This window comes from Cherax quadricarinatus, chromosome 23 (genome assembly GCF_038502225.1).
Source record: "Cherax quadricarinatus isolate ZL_2023a chromosome 23, ASM3850222v1, whole genome shotgun sequence".
Lineage (NCBI taxonomy): Eukaryota > Metazoa > Arthropoda > Malacostraca > Decapoda > Parastacidae > Cherax > Cherax quadricarinatus.
The window spans coordinates 3,268,995-3,289,189 of record NC_091314.1 but is presented as its reverse complement, the minus strand read 5'-3'; the positions used below and the strand labels follow the sequence as shown (position 1 = coordinate 3,289,189).

The 20,195-nt window shown below is 46.6% G+C and overlaps 1 protein-coding gene across 2 annotated transcripts in view; it reads left to right on the top strand.

Moving 5' to 3' along the window:
* Positions 1 to 20,195, top strand: part of LOC128685824 (G-protein coupled receptor moody-like) — a 377,281-nt gene that overhangs the window by 145,652 nt on the left and 211,434 nt on the right. The window contains exon 4 of one of the 2 annotated variants that reach the window (XM_070087782.1): positions 300 to 7,762. The exons of the other annotated variant lie outside the window; for it this stretch is intronic. Within the exon in view, the coding sequence (XP_069943883.1) occupies positions 300 to 1,419 (1,120 nt within the window). The 3' untranslated portion in view covers positions 1,420 to 7,762. Of the gene's footprint in view, positions 1 to 299; positions 7,763 to 20,195 lie in introns of those variants that run through there. 2 annotated transcript variants of the gene reach the window in all.

Below are 20,195 nucleotides of genomic sequence, written 5' to 3'. Positions count from 1 at the left end.
AGATACACATGTAAGAGTCATACAGGATGACTGGGTAATGTGAGGCAATTATATTTTATCAGGGGAAGGAGAGGGGTTGCTGCGGTTTCCTGGATCAAGATCCCTTCAACAGTATTAAGACACATTCCTCTTCAAATAAGCTGAGTTTGGACATTTACTACCTTGTCTCCGATATATTGGCCCGATAATGTGACTGTAGCAGCCAGAGATCTGTTTTTTTTTAGGTGTCAGAGTTCTATAGTCCTGTGCATAACAGTTGTATAACGTACTATATGTATAACGTACTATATGTATTTCAGGTTATACACGCGGACGTGGTTGGCCATCATGGTAGTTGCCACGTGGATTGGTGCCTTTGGAGCGCTGGTGCCTACGTTGCTGGAATTCTGGGGCACCTTTGGTCTAGACCCAGCGATAGGTTCTTGCACCATCTTGCCAGACAGAGACGGCAACTCGCCCAAGGAGTTCCTCTTCGTCTTCGCCTTCGTGTTGCCGTGCGTAGCGATCTGCGTGTGCTACGCCCGCATCTTCTGCATCGTTCACCGAGCGGACATGAAAAGCCACAGTCACGGCCAAAAGTTTCTCAAGGTGAACGGAAAGCGGCACAAGAACGTGGCTTCGCCATGCACTGCTGATCCTCCTACCTTGCAGACCTTGCATGCAACGCCACTCCACGATCGTCTGCAGGTGGAGACGCTCGTCAAACTCTCCACTAGCAGCAACTCCGTTAAAGTGGAGATCGTTGAGCCGAGGGAGGAAGCTCAGAAAGACGAAGAGATAAAGAAAGAGGAGAACGGACGGGGTGAACACGAGAACCAGCCAGCAACACACACACCTTCGCCAGAAGCAACACCCACTGGTGCTGCCAAGGGCGACAATTCATTTCTCAAGACGGAGGCGAACGGCTTTTCCGGTCACTCTTCCGACGAAGGTGTTGGAGTGTCGGCGGCAGCTTGTTCCCCCATCAGAATATGTCCTCCCAGCGCTCCTGAGTCCCCAGCGTCAGTCAAGTCAGAAATGAACACCAACAGCGGGCTAGAGAGACGGGCGTCCACGATCTCTGGCAAGGGTGGTACTTTCTCCCACCTTCGGGGCACCTTCAGGAGAACGCGAGCCGGCTCATTCATCGCCAGACAGCCCACACTCAGTGCCAAGGATCGCCGTCTCCTCAAGATGATCCTGGTCATTTTTCTGTCCTTCGTAGCGTGCTACCTGCCCATCACGCTGGTCAAGACATTCAGTAAGGATGACAACCCCGTGCTAAACATCCTAGGCTTGCTACTCATCTACATGACTACGTGTATTAACCCTATCATCTACGTGGTCATGTCGTCAGAGTACCGCCAGGCTTACGTCAGCCTCCTCACCTGCAAGCGTGACCACGACCCAGCTAACCGATCCATTACTAAAATTTCCTGAAAGCGGCCTAAGCCGCCGTTGTTTGCAACACGGCTACAAACAACGTCGAAGTGCGTTATACAAGTGTCGCCTGCCGAGTGACAAATTATAACTGACTCCTTAAAACAACCAACAGTGTATAAAAAAAAAACATTAAAACACTCCATAACTGTACATATAAACAAAAGATGTTTTTTTACGGAACTTTTAAATACTTCGTATTGTAGCTGTTAAAACAAGTGTTAAATGCCAGGGTCCAACATATTGTTTTTGATAAACCAGCTCTCCTGCCTTTCTGTACAGATTTACGTGTTGTGTCGACTCGTCTCCACAAAGGTGACACATGCTCACAACTGTTATGATGTTTACATTCATTCTATGTCGTTATATCTCTGGTTATCTCTCTGATCACCTCGAATTCATATTTCTCCTTTGAATGTGATTTTTTCTGCTGTTGTCTCCTCCCTTAATGCCTCCAATATCACCAGAGTTTTCTGACAGCCAGGAAAGGTACGGTGTTATTTTCAGGAAAGGTACATTGTTACTGTCAGGAAAGGTACGGTCTTGTTGTCAGGAAAAGTACGGTGTTAACGTCAGGAAAAGCACTGTGTTATCGTCAGAAAAGGTACGGTGTTATCGTCAGTAAAAGTACTGTGTTATCGTCAGAAAAGGTACGGTGTTATCGACAGGAAAAGAACGGTGTTATCGTCAGGAAAGATACGGTGTTATCGTCAGGAAAAGAACGGTGTTATCGTCAGGAAATGTACGGTATTATCGCCAGCCAGGAAAGGTACGGTGCTACCATCAGGAAAGGCATGGTGTTATCGTCAGGAAACGTACGGTGTTATCGTCTGGAAAGGTACAGTGTTATTGTCGGGAAAAGTACGGTGTTATCGTCTGGAAAGGTACGGTGTTATCGCCAGCCAGAAAGGCAAGTGTTATCGCCAGGACAGGTGCGCCTTGGATAAGAGATGGTATGAAATATCGACACTTATGTAATAAGACACATGTGCAGTATTAGAATATTTTGCTGAGGAAATGTTTCACCACGACTGGCTTGTTTCGTCACCCAAGAAGACCCGATAAAAGCTCTGAGTGGCGAATCGTTTTTTTCGGACCTTGTACATGTGCCTTATTGCACAATGCACGCTTTGTCGCCACAGTACATGACTCACGACGACACATGCTGTCGTCTTAATGCGTTATACGATACTTATCGTCACAGAACACGACATACAACACTCGATAACTTCATAATCTCAGCTACCAGCGACAGGCAGAAGAATGACTTGGGGAAAAACCTCTTACGGCGCAACGAGTCCTGTCAGAATAGATTCTCGACCTTACTATTTGGTGTTTACATGCTCATCTGCACCTAGTGCTACTAGACACCACTTGGTGCTATTGGAATGCCACTTGGTGCTATTAACCAACATTTAGCGATGCTAAGGAAGCGTCGGCTTTTATTCTGAATCTTGTTATTCATGTCTCATGTAATTCTTGTTGTATTATTCAACACCTTCTACTAGTGTTCGGTGTATCCAGATATTTGCAAGTTACCCTTGCAGAGACTATCAAAATTTAGTTTGTTTAGGGGGTGGGAGGTTGTAACAATGCTGCTCGATGCTAGTTTCATTAGTGTGACGATTAAATTGACAAACTATAAATATATATACATATTTTTTCCTAAAAAAAATTTAGTAGACATGTTTAGACGTATATCGTGACAGCAGAAGCCAAATTACGTCGCCTTTCTTGTGCCTTTTAAAAATTACGTACTGATAGAAATAACTTGAGTTGCTCTTCTCAACATTGTCAACACTGTAACCATCCATTCCCGTCAACTTCTCAACTCTCTTTATAAGAAACAATATGCGATTTTTTTTTTTGGGGCTGAGATATTTCGCCCACCAGGGGACTCTATCAATCGATGAAAGTCCCTAGTGGACTTGGCGGTATATAAGTCCTCTGACACAGCTTCTCAACTGTCTTACTTTCAGATAAGATAAGAGAAATACTATTGTAGTGTCGGAGGGAGAAAGAAATTAGAAAATCCTAGAGCACTTTTCTTTTTCTACCATTACCGATACCAAGTGATTCCTGGATAACTAGGAATCACTCACGGAAACTCCCAAAAAACTCGGGGTTGTGTTGTTATTTATCAACACAGTATAAATGAAGGGAATATAGTCGCTGAAGAAAAATGTAGAGAGAAGACATAATGATTTCTTCCCGTAAACGTAGAGTCTTGACATGACTCACGAAATCGTAATAACACGATTGCAAACAAACCATACCAGAACTCCAGACCGACGCGTTAGCCACTGGGCCAGCTGGCTACAGTGACCCAGCTGGTCCAGTGGTATGGTTTGCTCTGGAGAATTTGTTTTGGTGCTCTAGGCACTTTGCATTTCAATCAACACATCATCAGGAGATTGCAATGTTGCAAAAAGTGGAGGAGGAGGAGGAGGAGGAGGAGGTGCAAACAAAGACGATCACAGGAAGCGCCCTGACCTACCTACCTGGAGGGTATTCCGGGGATCAACGCCCCCTCGGCCCGGTCCATGACTGGCCTCCCAGTGGATCAGGGCCTGATCAACAAAGCTGTTACTCCAACGTATGAACCACAGCCCGGCTGATCCAGCACCGACTTTAGGTATCTGTCCAGCTCCCTGATGTGTTAATTGCAACACGAAAGGCCTAAAGCTATCATTCAACTCCCCCCCGTTCCGTGGTTGTTTTGCGTACTGGAGAATGAGGTCGTCCAAGAGACCATAACCTCAGCTGTCATGATCATAGGGAGAAACACCTACGGATGTGTGTGACGGGGGAGAAACGTCACAAACGTGAAGAACAAGACTTTAACCGGGGCGACGTTTCGCTCTTAAGTAGATCTTTATCAAGACTTGATGAAGCTCTGCCGAAAGCGAAATACTTTCATTGTCCTGTAAAGTCCGTCGGGTCTTCCAGCATTGTTTGTTAACAAATAAATTAACAAAAACATGGTTAGATAGACATTCATTTGTATGTTGACTCATGTTGACTCATGTTGACCTGGTGTGTGTGTGTATGTGTTAGTTACCATTTTGTCCTAGGCACATGTCGATTAGACACTGTGTGTGTGTGGTGTGTGTGTGTGTGTATGTGTGGTGTGGTGTGTGTGTGCATGTGTGTGTGTGTGTTAGTTACCATTTTGTCCTAGGCACATGTCGATTAGACACTAGGCCTGTTGTGTGTGTGTGTGTGTGTGTGTGTGTGTGTGTGTGTGTGTGTGTGTGTGTGTGTGTGATAGTTAAAATTTTGAAATTGTGTGTGTGTGTGTGTGTGTGTGTGTGTGTGTGTGTGTGTGTGTGTGTGTGTGTGTGTGTGTGGTTAGTTACCATTTTGTACGTGTGTGTGTGTGTGTGTGTGTGTGTGTGTGTGTGTGTGTGTGTGTGTGTGTGTGTGTGTGTGTGTGTGTGTGTAGTAACCCAATTTAACTTTGAAAGAACAAACGTAAATAACAAGTAAAAACAAACGAAAAAAAATATATATTGATCTACTCTTACGATCTATTGAAAAGAATAAATATTTTAGGAGAATATGGGTCTACTGTAAAGCCAAGAATATAGGTCTATGAATATACATTGGAGATATGTTAGTTACAGTGGTAACTAACACTGTTATTGATTGGAAACAACGTTATTGGATGGTAACAATGTTACTGGAGGGTAACAATGTTACTGGAGGGTAACAATGTTACTGGAGGGTAACAATGTTACTGGAGGGCAACAATGTTATTTAACGTAGATATTGACAGCTGGTGACACTGTAAATACAATAAGTATAGTTATAGTTATTATTATTATTATTATTATTATTATTATTATTATTATTATTATTATTATTATTATTATAATTATTATAGATCCAGGTTTTGTAACAACGTAGCGGCTCTTAAAAAACGAAACTGGCCTCGAAACAACTAAACTGGCCTCGAAACAACGAAACTGGCCTCGAAACAACTAAACTGGCCTCGAAACAACTAAACTGGCCTCGAAACAACTAAACTGGCCTCGAAACAACGAAACTGGCCTCGAAACAACTAAACTGGCCTCGAAACAACGAAACTGGCCTAGAAACAAAAAAAACTGGCCTCGAAACAACGAAACTGGCCTCGAAACAACGAAACTGGCCTAGAAACAAAAAAACTGGCCTCGAAACAACGAAACTGGCCTCGAAACAACGAAACTGGCCTCAAAACAACGAAACTGGCCTCGAAACAACGAAAATAGCCTCGAAACAAAAAACTGGCCTCGAAATAACGAAACTGGCCTCAAAACAACGAAACTGGCCTCGAAACAACGAAACTGGCCTCGAAACAACGAAACTAGCCTCGAAACAAAAAACTGGCCTCGAAATAACGAAACTGGCCTCAAAACAACGAAAATGGCCTCGAAACAACGAAAGACTAATTCAACGCAACAAACTTTAAAGCAACGCCAGAAAAACACCTCAAAACCCAATATCTCAACGCAGATCTCCAGAGAGTTTACCAAGACATAGAGAGAGAGAGAGAGAGAGAGAGAGAGAGAGAGAGAGAGAGAGAGAGAGAGAGAGAGAGAGAGAGAGAGAGAAGCTTCAGTGCACCGGTCATGCTATGGCCACTCAGAAGATTGGATCCAGTCTCCGGTAATCAGGTAATCTTCGCAGTTCAAGGTACATTGAGAAGGCGTCAATACGCAGTTCTAAGTATATTTTAATTGCGTAGAGGTGTTCTGTTTTTTGTACGCATCGGCGTAGGGAGCATTTCACCGAGAAACATTTCGTTCCATAAGGATTAATACTGACAGGGAACAAAAAAGGTACAATACCGTAACTGGAACAATACACAAATAACCTTGACGTAGGAGAGAGGATCTTACGACGACGTAAATGGTCCAAGTCGGACCGAAACGTCGTTGTAAACTCCTCTATGCCTCTATGTGCGGGTTATTTGTGTACTAATACTGACAGAATTTACGTCTAATACTAATAATTTATTATCAATGGTTGTTATCTGTATACATTCTCATGGAACAAGTTTTAATTTGACAAGGTTTTACAAACGATAAAACAGGTGAAACGGATCTTAAACCAACGAAACGAGTTGCGTTGTACTGGACAGTGTAAACGGGAAGTGACTCTTCCAAGCCAGTGACTACGAAAGTGCCTTAACGACGTTTGTAAACGATGCACCGCAACCCTCCTCAGTGTTTTCTCAAGGAATGATCACTTAAGCGTCAAAGTGCAGCAAAAACAGTTTGCAATAACACCATTAAACATATTTATAGGCGGTGACTAGTAAAGATCCCTCCAGCAGAAGTGCAATTCGCAAATCTGCAAAGTGATTCCATAATTTAGCGTTATATCTGCGCTTTCTTCCAGGGCAGAGGAAAAAATCTTAGACCAGCAAAGAGGAGAATTTCTAGCAATGGAGCGACTGTAGATAAATGGCCTTTAAAATGACTTGTGTCGAAGGGAGATTTTGGCATGGCTCGAGGCTAAGAGGCTTACACTGTTGATTCCACCAGTAACTCGGTCTCCATGACAACAGTTCCATCTATGGATTATATTTTTGTAACGTCAGTGAATATTATGATAATGGAGTCCTTTTTATGGCCTATTGTTATTTTTTTGCTCGAGCATTTTGAGTTTAGAATCAAAAATTTTTCAAAAAAGAATATTAGGGCCCTAGATGGATGTTGAAAATTGTCTATATCGTGTGTGTGTGTGTGTGTGTGTGTGTGTGTGTGTGTGTGTGTGTGTGTGTGTGTGTCTGTGTGTGAATCTAAGACACAGGCAGAGCCTATGACAGACAGGCAGACAGCTAGACATGAAGAGTACCAGGCATAAAGGAAAGATGAAGAGACAGACAGACAAGCAGACAGGGGAGAGAGAGAGAGAGAGGGATACAAAGAAAAAAAAGGCAAAAGATGGCTGAAACAATGTCAGTAGGTACTGTGTCAGGAGCCCTGACCTCTCCTCTCCACCCACTCTGCCACAACAAACCACCATAAATAACCTTTCTCAGAGGAAACCCTGAGCAAGAGTCCTCTTTAACTCTCTCGTGTTGGGCACTCTTAAAGGAACGAGGCGTAACAATTACTTTAAGAGTGTGGGTTAACAATTACCTTGAGAGTGTGGGTTTATCTCTTTCGTCTTGTCGTTCTGAGAAGGACGAGACTCAAAAGTAACCTTCAAAGTGAGAGGGGAAAGGGGTGAAAATCAGTATTTGGGAGGGGGGTGGGGTGTTTACCTTCACTTGTTATCACAGCTCAAATATCAATACATTCTTTTTAGCTTTTACTGTCAATATGTTACTGGAAATACATTCTTGAATATTCTTGGTGTTTAATTTGCCCTTCTTCCTCCCTGGATCTTCTACTAGTCCTCTACTGGACAAAATTCTATCACTGTTGGTCCTTTACCAGACCACTACAAGTCAACTGGTCCTTTGCCAGACCACTACGAGCCAACTGGTCCTTTGCCAGACCACTACGAGTCAACTGGTCCTTTACCAGACCACTATGAATCAACTGGTCCTTTACCAGACCACTACAAGTCAACTGATCCTTTACCAGACCACTACGAGTCAACTACTGGACCGCTACTGGTCTCCAGGAGAGTTATGCTAACATTTAGTATCCCTACGAAGTACAGTGTTTATATAAAGCTTTAATTAACAGTAACATATCAGAACATGGGTGTTCAACACAGACTTGGTGGCTTAGCACAAATCTAGTTGATAGTAGATTCTGTAGTCAGTTTCTAATCCCTGATGAGGAAGTAATTCTGAGGTAGTCAGTCCCTCAGCCTTGAAGAAGTGTTCTGAGGGGCTCAATGCAGACTTGGGTTCTTCCTTAAAGTACATCACTCAGAAAATAGCGTATCTACAAGAAGAACTACGAGAACTACTTCACAATCACATTGGAAGGAAAATGAAAATAAAAGGATCTTGTAACACGATTAAAGACGGGACAGTGATCCTCAAAAAAAAAAAAATGAAAACGAGGCACAGTACCAGAACATGACCAAAACCTGTCAAACAGAACACCACAAAGTAACTTTTGAAGCTTCTTCTTGTAGCCGTCCCAGCTTGTTCTTCTCAATAACTTTACAACCTCACCCAGCAAGGACAGGCAGGTCGTCCACGTACACCAGGAGCGAAACTGGTCTAAGGACGTATACCTGTGGGAAAAAACTGCTAGCACTCGTTCATGTCCGTGGCTCTCCAGGACCGTCAGCCTTTGTAGGTTTATACCTAAATGCAAGAACGTGTGTGTGTGTGTGTGTGTGTGTGTGTGTGTGTGTGTGTGTGTGTGTGTGTGTGTGTGTGTGTGTGTCTAGAACAAATCCCAACAGACTGGAAAAAACTTACTTTACCTATTAACTAATACGTCACCGTGAGAAAAAAAAAACACGAAATTCTTCCCGGCATGAAAATATACTTTGAAGGGAATTTGTAATATTAAATTCGTGAAGGGTAAGAAAAAAATATATAATTTACCTACTAAACATATTCAGAATGAACAGTTTGGGCAAAATAAATCTAGGCGAGCAATTGCAAGCTAAACAATAACGATTCAGCCAGACACCCTATTATAAAAATGATCGTAATAGAGTGAAGGAACACTGGTATGTGTCTGGGGAAGTGGATCGTTTTTAAAAGTCTTCTTCCACCATCAATACCTTCTTTTTTAAGGGAAGAGCAGCAGTGCAGCAGAGAAGCAGCAGTGCAGCAGAGAAGCAGCAGTGCAGCAGAGAAGCAGTAGTGCAGCAGAGAAGCAGCAGTGCAGCAGAGAAGCAGCAGTGCAGCAGAGAAGCAGCAGTGTTCTACATGCAGTAGGAAGCAGTACCATCGTATTCTTGCCTATTACGGCGGTGTTGAGGCAGCAGTCACAGAAATTGGCATCACCCTGGATGCTCTGGTAGGACCGAGGTGTGTGTGTGTGGCTCTCGCTGGCTTATGGAAACGGGTTAGTGCCAGGCACAACATGCGTGCATTGCCCATCTACAGTGCCACTTCCCTTCACACACGTTCATTTTTGTGACTTTGGTTCATGTTACTCTCCACTACTGCCACTCCTTGCAACTATTCCTGTCTGCCACGACTTCGTTTTAAAACCATTAGTGGTGCCACAACATGCCTCGCCCTGCCACGCTACAGGGCCACCGGTAGTGCCACTACCTCTGCCCTTCACAGTGCCAATCTCTCCCGCTCAAGCTCTTTATTTTTGTGTATATTATTATTATTATTATTGTAAGGATCATTTAGTGTCTATGGAATGGTCCAAGGGGAAGGAATTGTAGCTTCATTTCCTTGGATCAAGAGCCTTTTACCGGCATTACGACACCCTTTGATGGGGGTTACTTAGCAAGGCTGACTCAGTGAACAACCCGCAGCTGCTGTTGCTTCCACGACTCAGTGACATAAGACTGGCATAAAGTCTGTCCGAAATCAGGTATTTCTCTTTGAAAACAGTGAGTATAGACATTGGGCACCTTTGGTCTGATGTAATCCACTTCCGGGTGAACCAAAGGTGACTTTCAACCTTAAGAATGACAGAGTCAGTGTACTATGAGAGTTTGCAAGTGTTGGCTGTCTGCTTCGTGGAATATCCAATTATACTGTCTTGAAATACTCTACACCTGGATACTCGGGTTTAGCCAGATATAAAAGATAAGAGTTACTGAAGAATTAGACACATATGCAACAACTGGGTATCTTTATGTAGACGTTTCGCCCAACAGCGGCTTTATCAATACAATACAGGGACAGAAACAGAGGAATGAAGAGGGTGGAGGTAGTCCCATAGCAGCAGGTTACGACGAGAGTTGTAATTCAAGATAGGTATAAATAAGAAGACTAACTTAGTAAAACGTTTAAGTAGAGGAAAGTAACACTAATATGTGTGCCATGAAACGTAGTGGTAAAAAAAAACATGTTTAAGAGAGGGGAAACAGAATAACATAATATATGCTCAGAGGAATTGACAAGATAGATAGGGAAACGCTGTTTGAGAGGCGGGAAACAGGTACTTCGGGGTACAGCTGGAAGTTGAAGTCATAGATGAGTCACAGTGGCATCAGGAAGTCTTCTTAAGTCTCAGGATGGTCAGCAAGTTGAAGGATCTGGACGACGAAGTGGAGAAAGGATCTATACGTGGTTTTAAGAACAGGTACGAGGGAATGAGGGTGTGAAACGAGCAAGCGACAAGGAGCTGGGAATCGACCTCTGCAACCACATGTAGGTTAGCACACACACACACACACACACGGGGCCAGGAACTATAATTAGGTGAGTACACACACACACACACACACACACACACACACACACACACACACCAGCCAAACTCATTCCTGCTCCTCGCAAATCTCCCAAGATAGGATTTTATCTCCTTGCCAATAACAACAGTTTGCAATTACGCAGTAATAACAAACCCGGACTATATCCCCCCATCCTCGTCGTGCCGTTATATAACGGTAACAGCACCGGGATTAACACTCTTCCCCCCCGTTGGCCCAGTTAACAACGGCGACTTTGTTGACCAGTGGCGGTCACATTGAGAAATATTGACTGTAGTTTTGATACTCACCTATTTGATGTTGCAAGGGTCGAGTCATAGCTCTTGGTTCCGCGTCTTCACTGACCGCTAATGGGTCCTCTCTCTCTCCCTGCTCAATGAGCTTTGTCGTACCTCGTCTTAAAGCTATGTATGGTTCCTGCCTCCACTACGTCACTTGCCAGACTATTCTACTTCCTGACAACTCTATGACTAAACAATTACTTCAGTATTGTGTGTGTGTGTGTGTGAGTGTGTGTCAGCATAGTTGCTGATCCCCTTATATGTGTTGTATAGCGTATCATAGTACCATCCATGTGCTTTATATAGAAGATCCCTAGGCCGAGTGACTGTATGACGTCACGGGATACAGCATGAGTCAGTGAGACAAGCTGCTTCCCTCTCAGTCGATGCATAGGCATAGAAGAAGGCAGAACACGGCAGGCTGGGCTCCCTCCATCTCCCATTACCACAGTCTGACAATATAGCGTTACCATCCAACAAGTGAGTTTACCTTATCCATCAATCTCCTTCCGAACCCCACACTACATGTGTGTGTGTGTGTGTGAGTGTGTGTGTGTGTGTGTGTGTGTGTGTGTGTGTGTGTGTGTGTGTGTGTGTGTCAGAGTGCCTGTCGAAAAATAAATTTTATTCCCCTTAAAAATTTTTACTACCAGGGGAAAGAAAATGTATTTCAGTCGCTGCACGATCCCAGTATTGCATAACCCCAGCCCTTCCCTCCCTTGTCCCCCAATACACGCGAAAGGCATAGTGCAGACTCCGTCATAAGTTTGTAATGTGGTTGAATAGCATTGTTAAGGTTCCCAAATGAATGAGAAGAAGCAGTCACTAGTCATCACATGGAAACTAATAACCCAGCTCCTTTAATAAAAACTGAAAAATTAGGACATGCACAGCCCAACACAAGAAAAAACACATTACCTTAAAACCAAACTGTAGTGGCATTCTGTAGTTACCTCACATAGGACAATATCTCGTAATACACAAAGTTTGAATCCGCTCGGAAGTTGCATTACAAAGCAAATTAACTGAAGATTTGAAGCCATGTGATTCTACTGGGTATAATATTATCTGGAAGTATCGAAATAATATGTATAAATACTGTCACGTGACTCAGATATATTGATAACATTGAGGTAATCAGTCCCAGAAGACTCAGCACTCAGGACTCTCTTATCTAGGACCCCAATGGAGACAAATCACTGTGTCCTTTTCTGGGTTATCCTGCGTAATGTATACATATGTTGCTATGTATGATAATTTATGTAAATGTATTCATGTGTACCTGTCTCTTAATAAATTCACTATCACAAATGTTTAATTTATTTTTAAATTTGCTCTTCAAGTAGAAGACGAGAACAAATTACTATTTGTTGTTCTATGCAGGACGCCCAACATGGACGCCCAACATGGACGCCCAACAAGGTTGCCCAACAAGGACACCCAACATGGACGCCCAACAAGGTTGCCCAACAAGGTTGCTCAACAAGGACGCCAAACATGGACGCCCAACAAGGTTGCCCGACAAGGACGCCCAACATGGACGCCCAACAAGGACACCCATTCTCTCAGTCTACAGAAATCTAACAAATAAAAATGATCTCACTCTTTTCTACTCACACCACGACACTCACACCACGACACTCACACCACGACACTCACACCACGACACTCACACCACGACACTCACACCACGACACTCACACCACGACACTCACACCACGACACTCACACCACGACACTCACACCACGACACTCACACCACGACACTCACACCACGACACTCACACCACGACACTCACACCACGACACTCACACCACGACACTCACACTACGACACTCACACTACGACACTCACACCACGACACTCACACCACGACACTCACACCACGACACTCACACCACGACACTCACACTACGACACTCACACCACGACACTCACACCACGACACTCACACTACGACACTCACACTACGACACTCACACCACGACACTCACACCACGACACTCACACCACGACACTCACACTACGACACTCACACCACGACACTCACACCACGACACTCACAACACGACACTCACATCACGACACTCACACCACGACACTCACACCACGACACTCACAACACGACACTCACACCACGACACTCACACCACGACACTCACACTACGACACTCACACCAAGACAATCACACCACGACACTCACATCACGACACTCACACTACGACACTCACACCACGACACTCACACTACGACACTCACACCACGACACTCACACCACGACACTCACACCACGACACTCACACCACGACACTCACACCACGACACTCACACCACGACACTCACACCACGACACTCACACTACGACACTCACACTACGACACTCACACCACGACACTCACACCACGACACTCACACCACGACACTCACACCACGACACTCACACTACGACACTCACACCACGACACTCACACCACGACACTCACACTACGACACTCACACTACGACACTCACACCACGACACTCACACCACGACACTCACACCACGACACTCACACTACGACACTCACACCACGACACTCACACCACGACACTCACAACACGACACTCACATCACGACACTCACACCACGACACTCACACCACGACACTCACAACACGACACTCACACCACGACACTCACACCACGACACTCACACTACGACACTCACACCACGACACTCACACCACGACACTCACATCACGACACTCACACTACGACACTCACACCACGACACTCACACTACGACACTCACACCACGACACTCACACCACGACACTCACACCACGACACTCACACTACGACACTCACACCACGACACTCACACCACGACACTCACACCACGACACTCACACCACGACACTCACACCACGACACTCACACCACGACACTCACACTACGACACTCACACCACGACACTCACACCACGACACTCACAACACGACACTCACATCACGACACTCACACCACGACACTCACACCACGACACTCACACCACGACACTCACACCACGACACTCACACCACGACACTCACACCACGACACTCACACCACGACACTCACACTACGACACTCACACTACGACACTCACACCACGACACTCACACCACGACACTCACACCACGACACTCACACCACGACACTCACACTACGACACTCACACCACGACACTCACACCACGACACTCACATCACGACACTCACACCACGACACTCACACCACGACACTCACACCACGACACTCACACCACGACACTCACACTACGACACTCACACCACGACACTCACACCACGACACTCACACCACGACACTCACATTACGACACTCACACCACGACACTCACACCACGACACTCACACCACGACACTCACACCACGACACTCACACCACGACACTCACACCACGACACTCACACCACGACACTCACACCACTACACTCACACCACGACACTCACATCACTACACTCACACCACGACACTCACACCATGACACTCACACCACGACACTCACACCACGACACTCACACCACGACACTCACACCACGACACTCACACCACGACACACACCACTACACTCACACCACGACACTTACACCACGACACTCACACCACGACACTCACACCACGACACTCATACCATGACACTCACACCACGACACTCACACCACGACACTCACACCACGACACTCACACCACGACACTCACACCACGACACTCACACCACGACACTCACACCACTACACTCACACCACGACACTCACACCACTACACTCACACCACGACACTCACACCACGACACTCACACCACGACACTCACACCACGACACTCACACCACGACACTCACACCACGACACTCACACCACGACACTCACACCACGACACTCACACCACGACACTCACACCACGACACTCACACTACGACACTCACACCACGACACTCACACCACGACACTCACACCACGACACTCACACTACGACACTCACACCACGACACTCACACCACGACACTCACACCACGACACTCACACTACGACACTCACACCACGACACTCACACCACGACACTCACAACACGACACTCACATCACGACACTCACACCACGACACTCACAACACGACACTCACAACACGACACTCACATCACGACACTCACACCACGACACTCACACCACGACACTCACACTACGACACTCACACCACGACACTCACACCACGACACTCACACTACGACACTCACACCACGACACTCACACCACGACACTCACACCACGACACTCACACTACGACACTCACACCACGACACTCACACTACGACACTCACACCACGACACTCACACCACGACACTCACACCACGACACTCACACTACGACACTCACACCACGACACTCACACCACGACACTCACACCACGACACTCACACTACGACACTCACACCACGACACTCACACCACGACACTCACACCACGACACTCACACCACGACACTCACACTACGACACTCACACCACGACACTCACACCACGACACTCACAACACGACACTCACATCACGACACTCACACCACGACACTCACACCACGACACTCACAACACGACACTCACAACACGACACTCACATCACGACACTCACACCACGACACTCACACCACGACACTCACACTACGACACTCACACCACGACACTCACACCACGACACTCACACCACGACACTCACATCACGACACTCACACCACGACACTCACACCACGACACTCACACCACGACACTCACACCACGACACTCACACTACGACACTCACACCACGACACTCACACCACGACACTCACACCACGACACTCACATTACGACACTCACACCACGACACTCACACCACGACACTCACACCACGACACTCACACCACGACACTCACACCACGACACTCACACCACGACACTCACACCACGACACTCACACCACGACACTCACACCACGACATTCACACCACGACACTCACACCACGACACTCACACCACGACACTCACACCACGACACTCACACCACGACACTCACACCACTACACTCACACCACGACACTCACATCACTACACTCACACCACGACACTCACACCATGACACTCACACCACGACACTCACACCACGACATTCACACCACGACACTCACACCACGACACTCACACCACGACACACACCACTACACTCACACCACGACACTTACACCACGACACTCACACCACGACACTCACACCACGACACTCATACCATGACACTCACACCACGACACTCACACCACGACACTCACACCACGACACTCACACCACGACACTCACACCACGACACTCACACCACGACACTCACACCACTACACTCACACCACGACACTCACACCACTACACTCACACCACGACACTCACACCACGACACTCACACCACGACACTCACACCACGACACTCACACCACGACACTCACACCACGACACTCACACCACGACACTCACACCACGACACTCACACCACGACACTAACATAATTAGGCATTTGAGCTAGCCAGCCCCACAGCAATTCTGGCAATACTAGCTCGGAAGGGAATCAAAGGACGCCTCATGGCCTGGATAGAGTCCTACCTTAGGGGCAGGCAGGCCTGTGTCAGCTTTCAGGGACACTACTCTTCCATTAAATCCCTGGAAAACGGTACGCCACAAGGAAGTGTGCTCAGTCCTACCCTGTTTAACATCCTTATGCAGGAACTTGTGAGCCTTCCCTTTCATAGTGGTACACAGCTCCTCAGCTATGCTGATGATCTTGCACTCGTAGTGAATGAGAAAGGCAATTTAGAACGACAGGCTCAGAGAGCTTTGGACCTAATTACGCAGTCTTGCAAGGAACTAGGCCTCAAGATCTCGGCCGAGAAATCTCTTGCAATGATGTTCAAGGGACCAGATCCTGTGAATAGATTACGTATTCAGGATATAGAACTTGAGTGGACAGGCTCCTACCTGTACTTGGGAATCTACATTGATAAAAAGCTGACCTTTCAGAAACAGGCCGAGTATGTCAGGTCACGTGCTCTACTCAGACTCAACGCCATGAGAGCCATGACGAGGCACCGTGCAGGGGCAAGCAAAGATGTACTTCGCTTGTACTATATACAAGCTATACGCTCGCTCATTGACTACGGCGCACCGGCGTTAGCTCATCTCTTCCCGCAGAGCAGGCAAAGAGTGGAGGTCGTACAAAATCAGGCGATAAGAACTATGCTTGGGGCCCCCATCTGGACCAACACAGTATGTCTCAGATCTGAGGCCCGGCTTCCTTCCCTGGCTGACAGAGTAAGATACATAAATGCCTGCAAAGTGGCCACGATTCTGCACAGGCAGCAAGGTACCCCACTAAGGAGACGGATATTGACAACCATGGCACAAGATCCCACACTCTTCACGGACTACTCCTGGATTCGTTCGTTTTGTGCTGCTGGGCGGAAGCTGCTGCCTATACAACTACTCCTTGAGAAGAGTTGTGACCTTCCTGTTGCTGGGTACCATCCAACACCTCCCTGGCGCCCAGATCCAGCCGATGTTTGCATCATGCAGCTACCCATCTCGAAGCGTCTCTGCAGTCAAGACACTCAGCAATCATGCTGAGACAAGCATGGCACTGGCAGAGGGAGGCACATGTGCAGTGTATTTCACAGATGGTTCTGTCGACCCTGACAGGAAGAGAGCAGCAGGTGGACTGTACCACAATGGTCACACACAAGGCTGGCGACTCCCTGGCCACTGCACGATCCTTCAAGCTGAGCTGGTGGCGATTCAGCAGGCATTGTCACATGCCCTACGACATCGACTCCGACCTGTCATACATGTTGATCCCACGTCTGCAATCAATGCCCTCTCCCATCCTCAACCACAGGACAATGTTCACCTCATCACATCGATCCTGAGCATAATGACAGCCTTAGAAGTTCAGGGTAACAGATCGACATTGAACTGGATCCCCAGCCATGCTGGCATCCGGGGAAATGAGGCGGCAGATGATGCAGCCAAGGCAGCAACACACTATCCACATGTTGGGATTACTGTCCCAATCAGCCTACGACAGACCAAACTGGTGGCTGCCAGAGCCATGAAACTTATGGTGGAGGTCTTAGGTGATACCCCATCTCAACAGTGGTACCGAGCAGCGACTCAGGGAGAACCCCCTCCATATGATAGAAGCTGGTCCAGAGCGCAGTGTACCGCCATCCATCGGCTTCGTTTGGGCTTTCCCACAGCCAAGATGATGGTAGACAAGGCTGAGGAGGAGATGTGCCAGTACTGTCAGCACGTTGTCCAGCGGCCCCTAACACACTATCTTCTGGAGTGCGAAGTTACTGAGACACTCCGCAGGCAACTAGGAGTGATATTCCCTCCCGAAGAGGAACCAGAGATGACTGCGGCCACACTAGTGTACCATGGAGTCAACGAACCAGACAAGCTGTTACCTGTGATAACGACATATCCTCCTCGCTAGTGTCCATAGTTAGGAGTACATACGGTGTTGTCGCTTATGAGATGCACCAGTTGAACTGACCAGAAGAGTGCTTGAACAGCATATGTCGCGTCATTGTAGAAACCTTTCTCCCTCGGGAGCCAGAGACGGGTCATCGCAAGATTGAGACCCGCGCCAGGACTACGGTCTTGGCGAACATTATACACACTACTTCTCTTGAATCATTTAGAATGACCAAGATCCGAGCACCGATAGGAATTCAATAAAAATGTCTAAAGTGTAAGTACTTATATCCTCTCAACCCTATAATCAGTGTCATTATACCAGCCGCTTTCAAATCCTGAATAGTTTTGGAGGTGACGACTGCAATGTTGATGTTATTGGTGGAAGACCTGGGAAAATCCGGTGGCCGCTTCGTTAGCTGGGAAGAGGTTTGTTGTGTCTTCCATCTTAGGTTTTGAAAGAGTGTTGCATTGACGATCGTAAATGAAAATGGTGATTTTAGCGTCTTGTTATAGTGCGTCTTTAGAAGAATAAAGACGCACAATAACTTGACTGGAACAATACACAAATAACCCTCGGCGGAAATAAATGGTATAAAATACCGACACAATGGAAATATAAACACATAAGCAGTATAATGTGATCCTTTACTGACAACGTTTCTCCCGCTCAGTGGGATTTATCAAGTCACAAACAGATCTGTTGTCGGTTCAGAGAACCGACAAGTTGATAAATTAGAAACATGTGCAACACTTGGGTATCTTTAATGAGGAGACGTTTCGCCACACAGTGGCTTCATCAGTCCATACAAAGGACAACGGTGAAGAACAGGAGGAGTTTGAGGTAATCAGTCCCTCAGCCTTGAGTCGATGTGGTCAGTCCATCAATCTTGAAAAGAATGAAGGACTGATGAAGCCACTGTGTGGCGAAACGTTTCGTCATTAAAGATACTCAAGTGTTGCACATGTGTCTAATTTATCAACAAACAGATTTGTTTGTGACCTGATAAAGCCCACTGTGTGGGCGAAACGTTGTCAATAAAGAATCGCATTATACTCCTTAAGCGTTTATATTTCCGCAATGAACCCTCCCATGGAAGAACTGACCTTGGGACGACGTGCGTTTAGTGACTGGTCCACGTCGGGGCGAGACATCGTCGTAAGTTGCATTCTCCCAACTGCGGCTTATCTGCGTATTTCATTCTATGTCAAGACGTTTGGGACAGAAGATAAAACCAACTACGACTCTACGTTAAGTGAGTTTTGATACACTGGTAAAAGAATGACGAATAAGATCGTCGACGCCCATGTTCCAGGCAACATTGTGGACCTGAAGCCGCATGTTCCAGGCAACATTGTGGACCTGAAGCCTCATGTTCCAGGCAACATTGTGGACCTGAAGCCTCATGTTCCAGGCAACATTGTGGACCTGAAGCCGCATGTTCCAGGCAACATTGTGGACCTGAAGCCGCATGTTCCAGGCAATATTGTGGACCTGAAGCCTCATGTTCCAGGCAACATTGTGGACCTGAAGCCTCATGTTCCAGGCAACATTGTGGACCTGAAGCCTCATGTTCCAGGCAACATTGTGGACCTGAAGCCTCATGTTCCAGGCAACATTGTGGACCTGAAGCCTCATGTTCCAGGCAACATTGTGGACC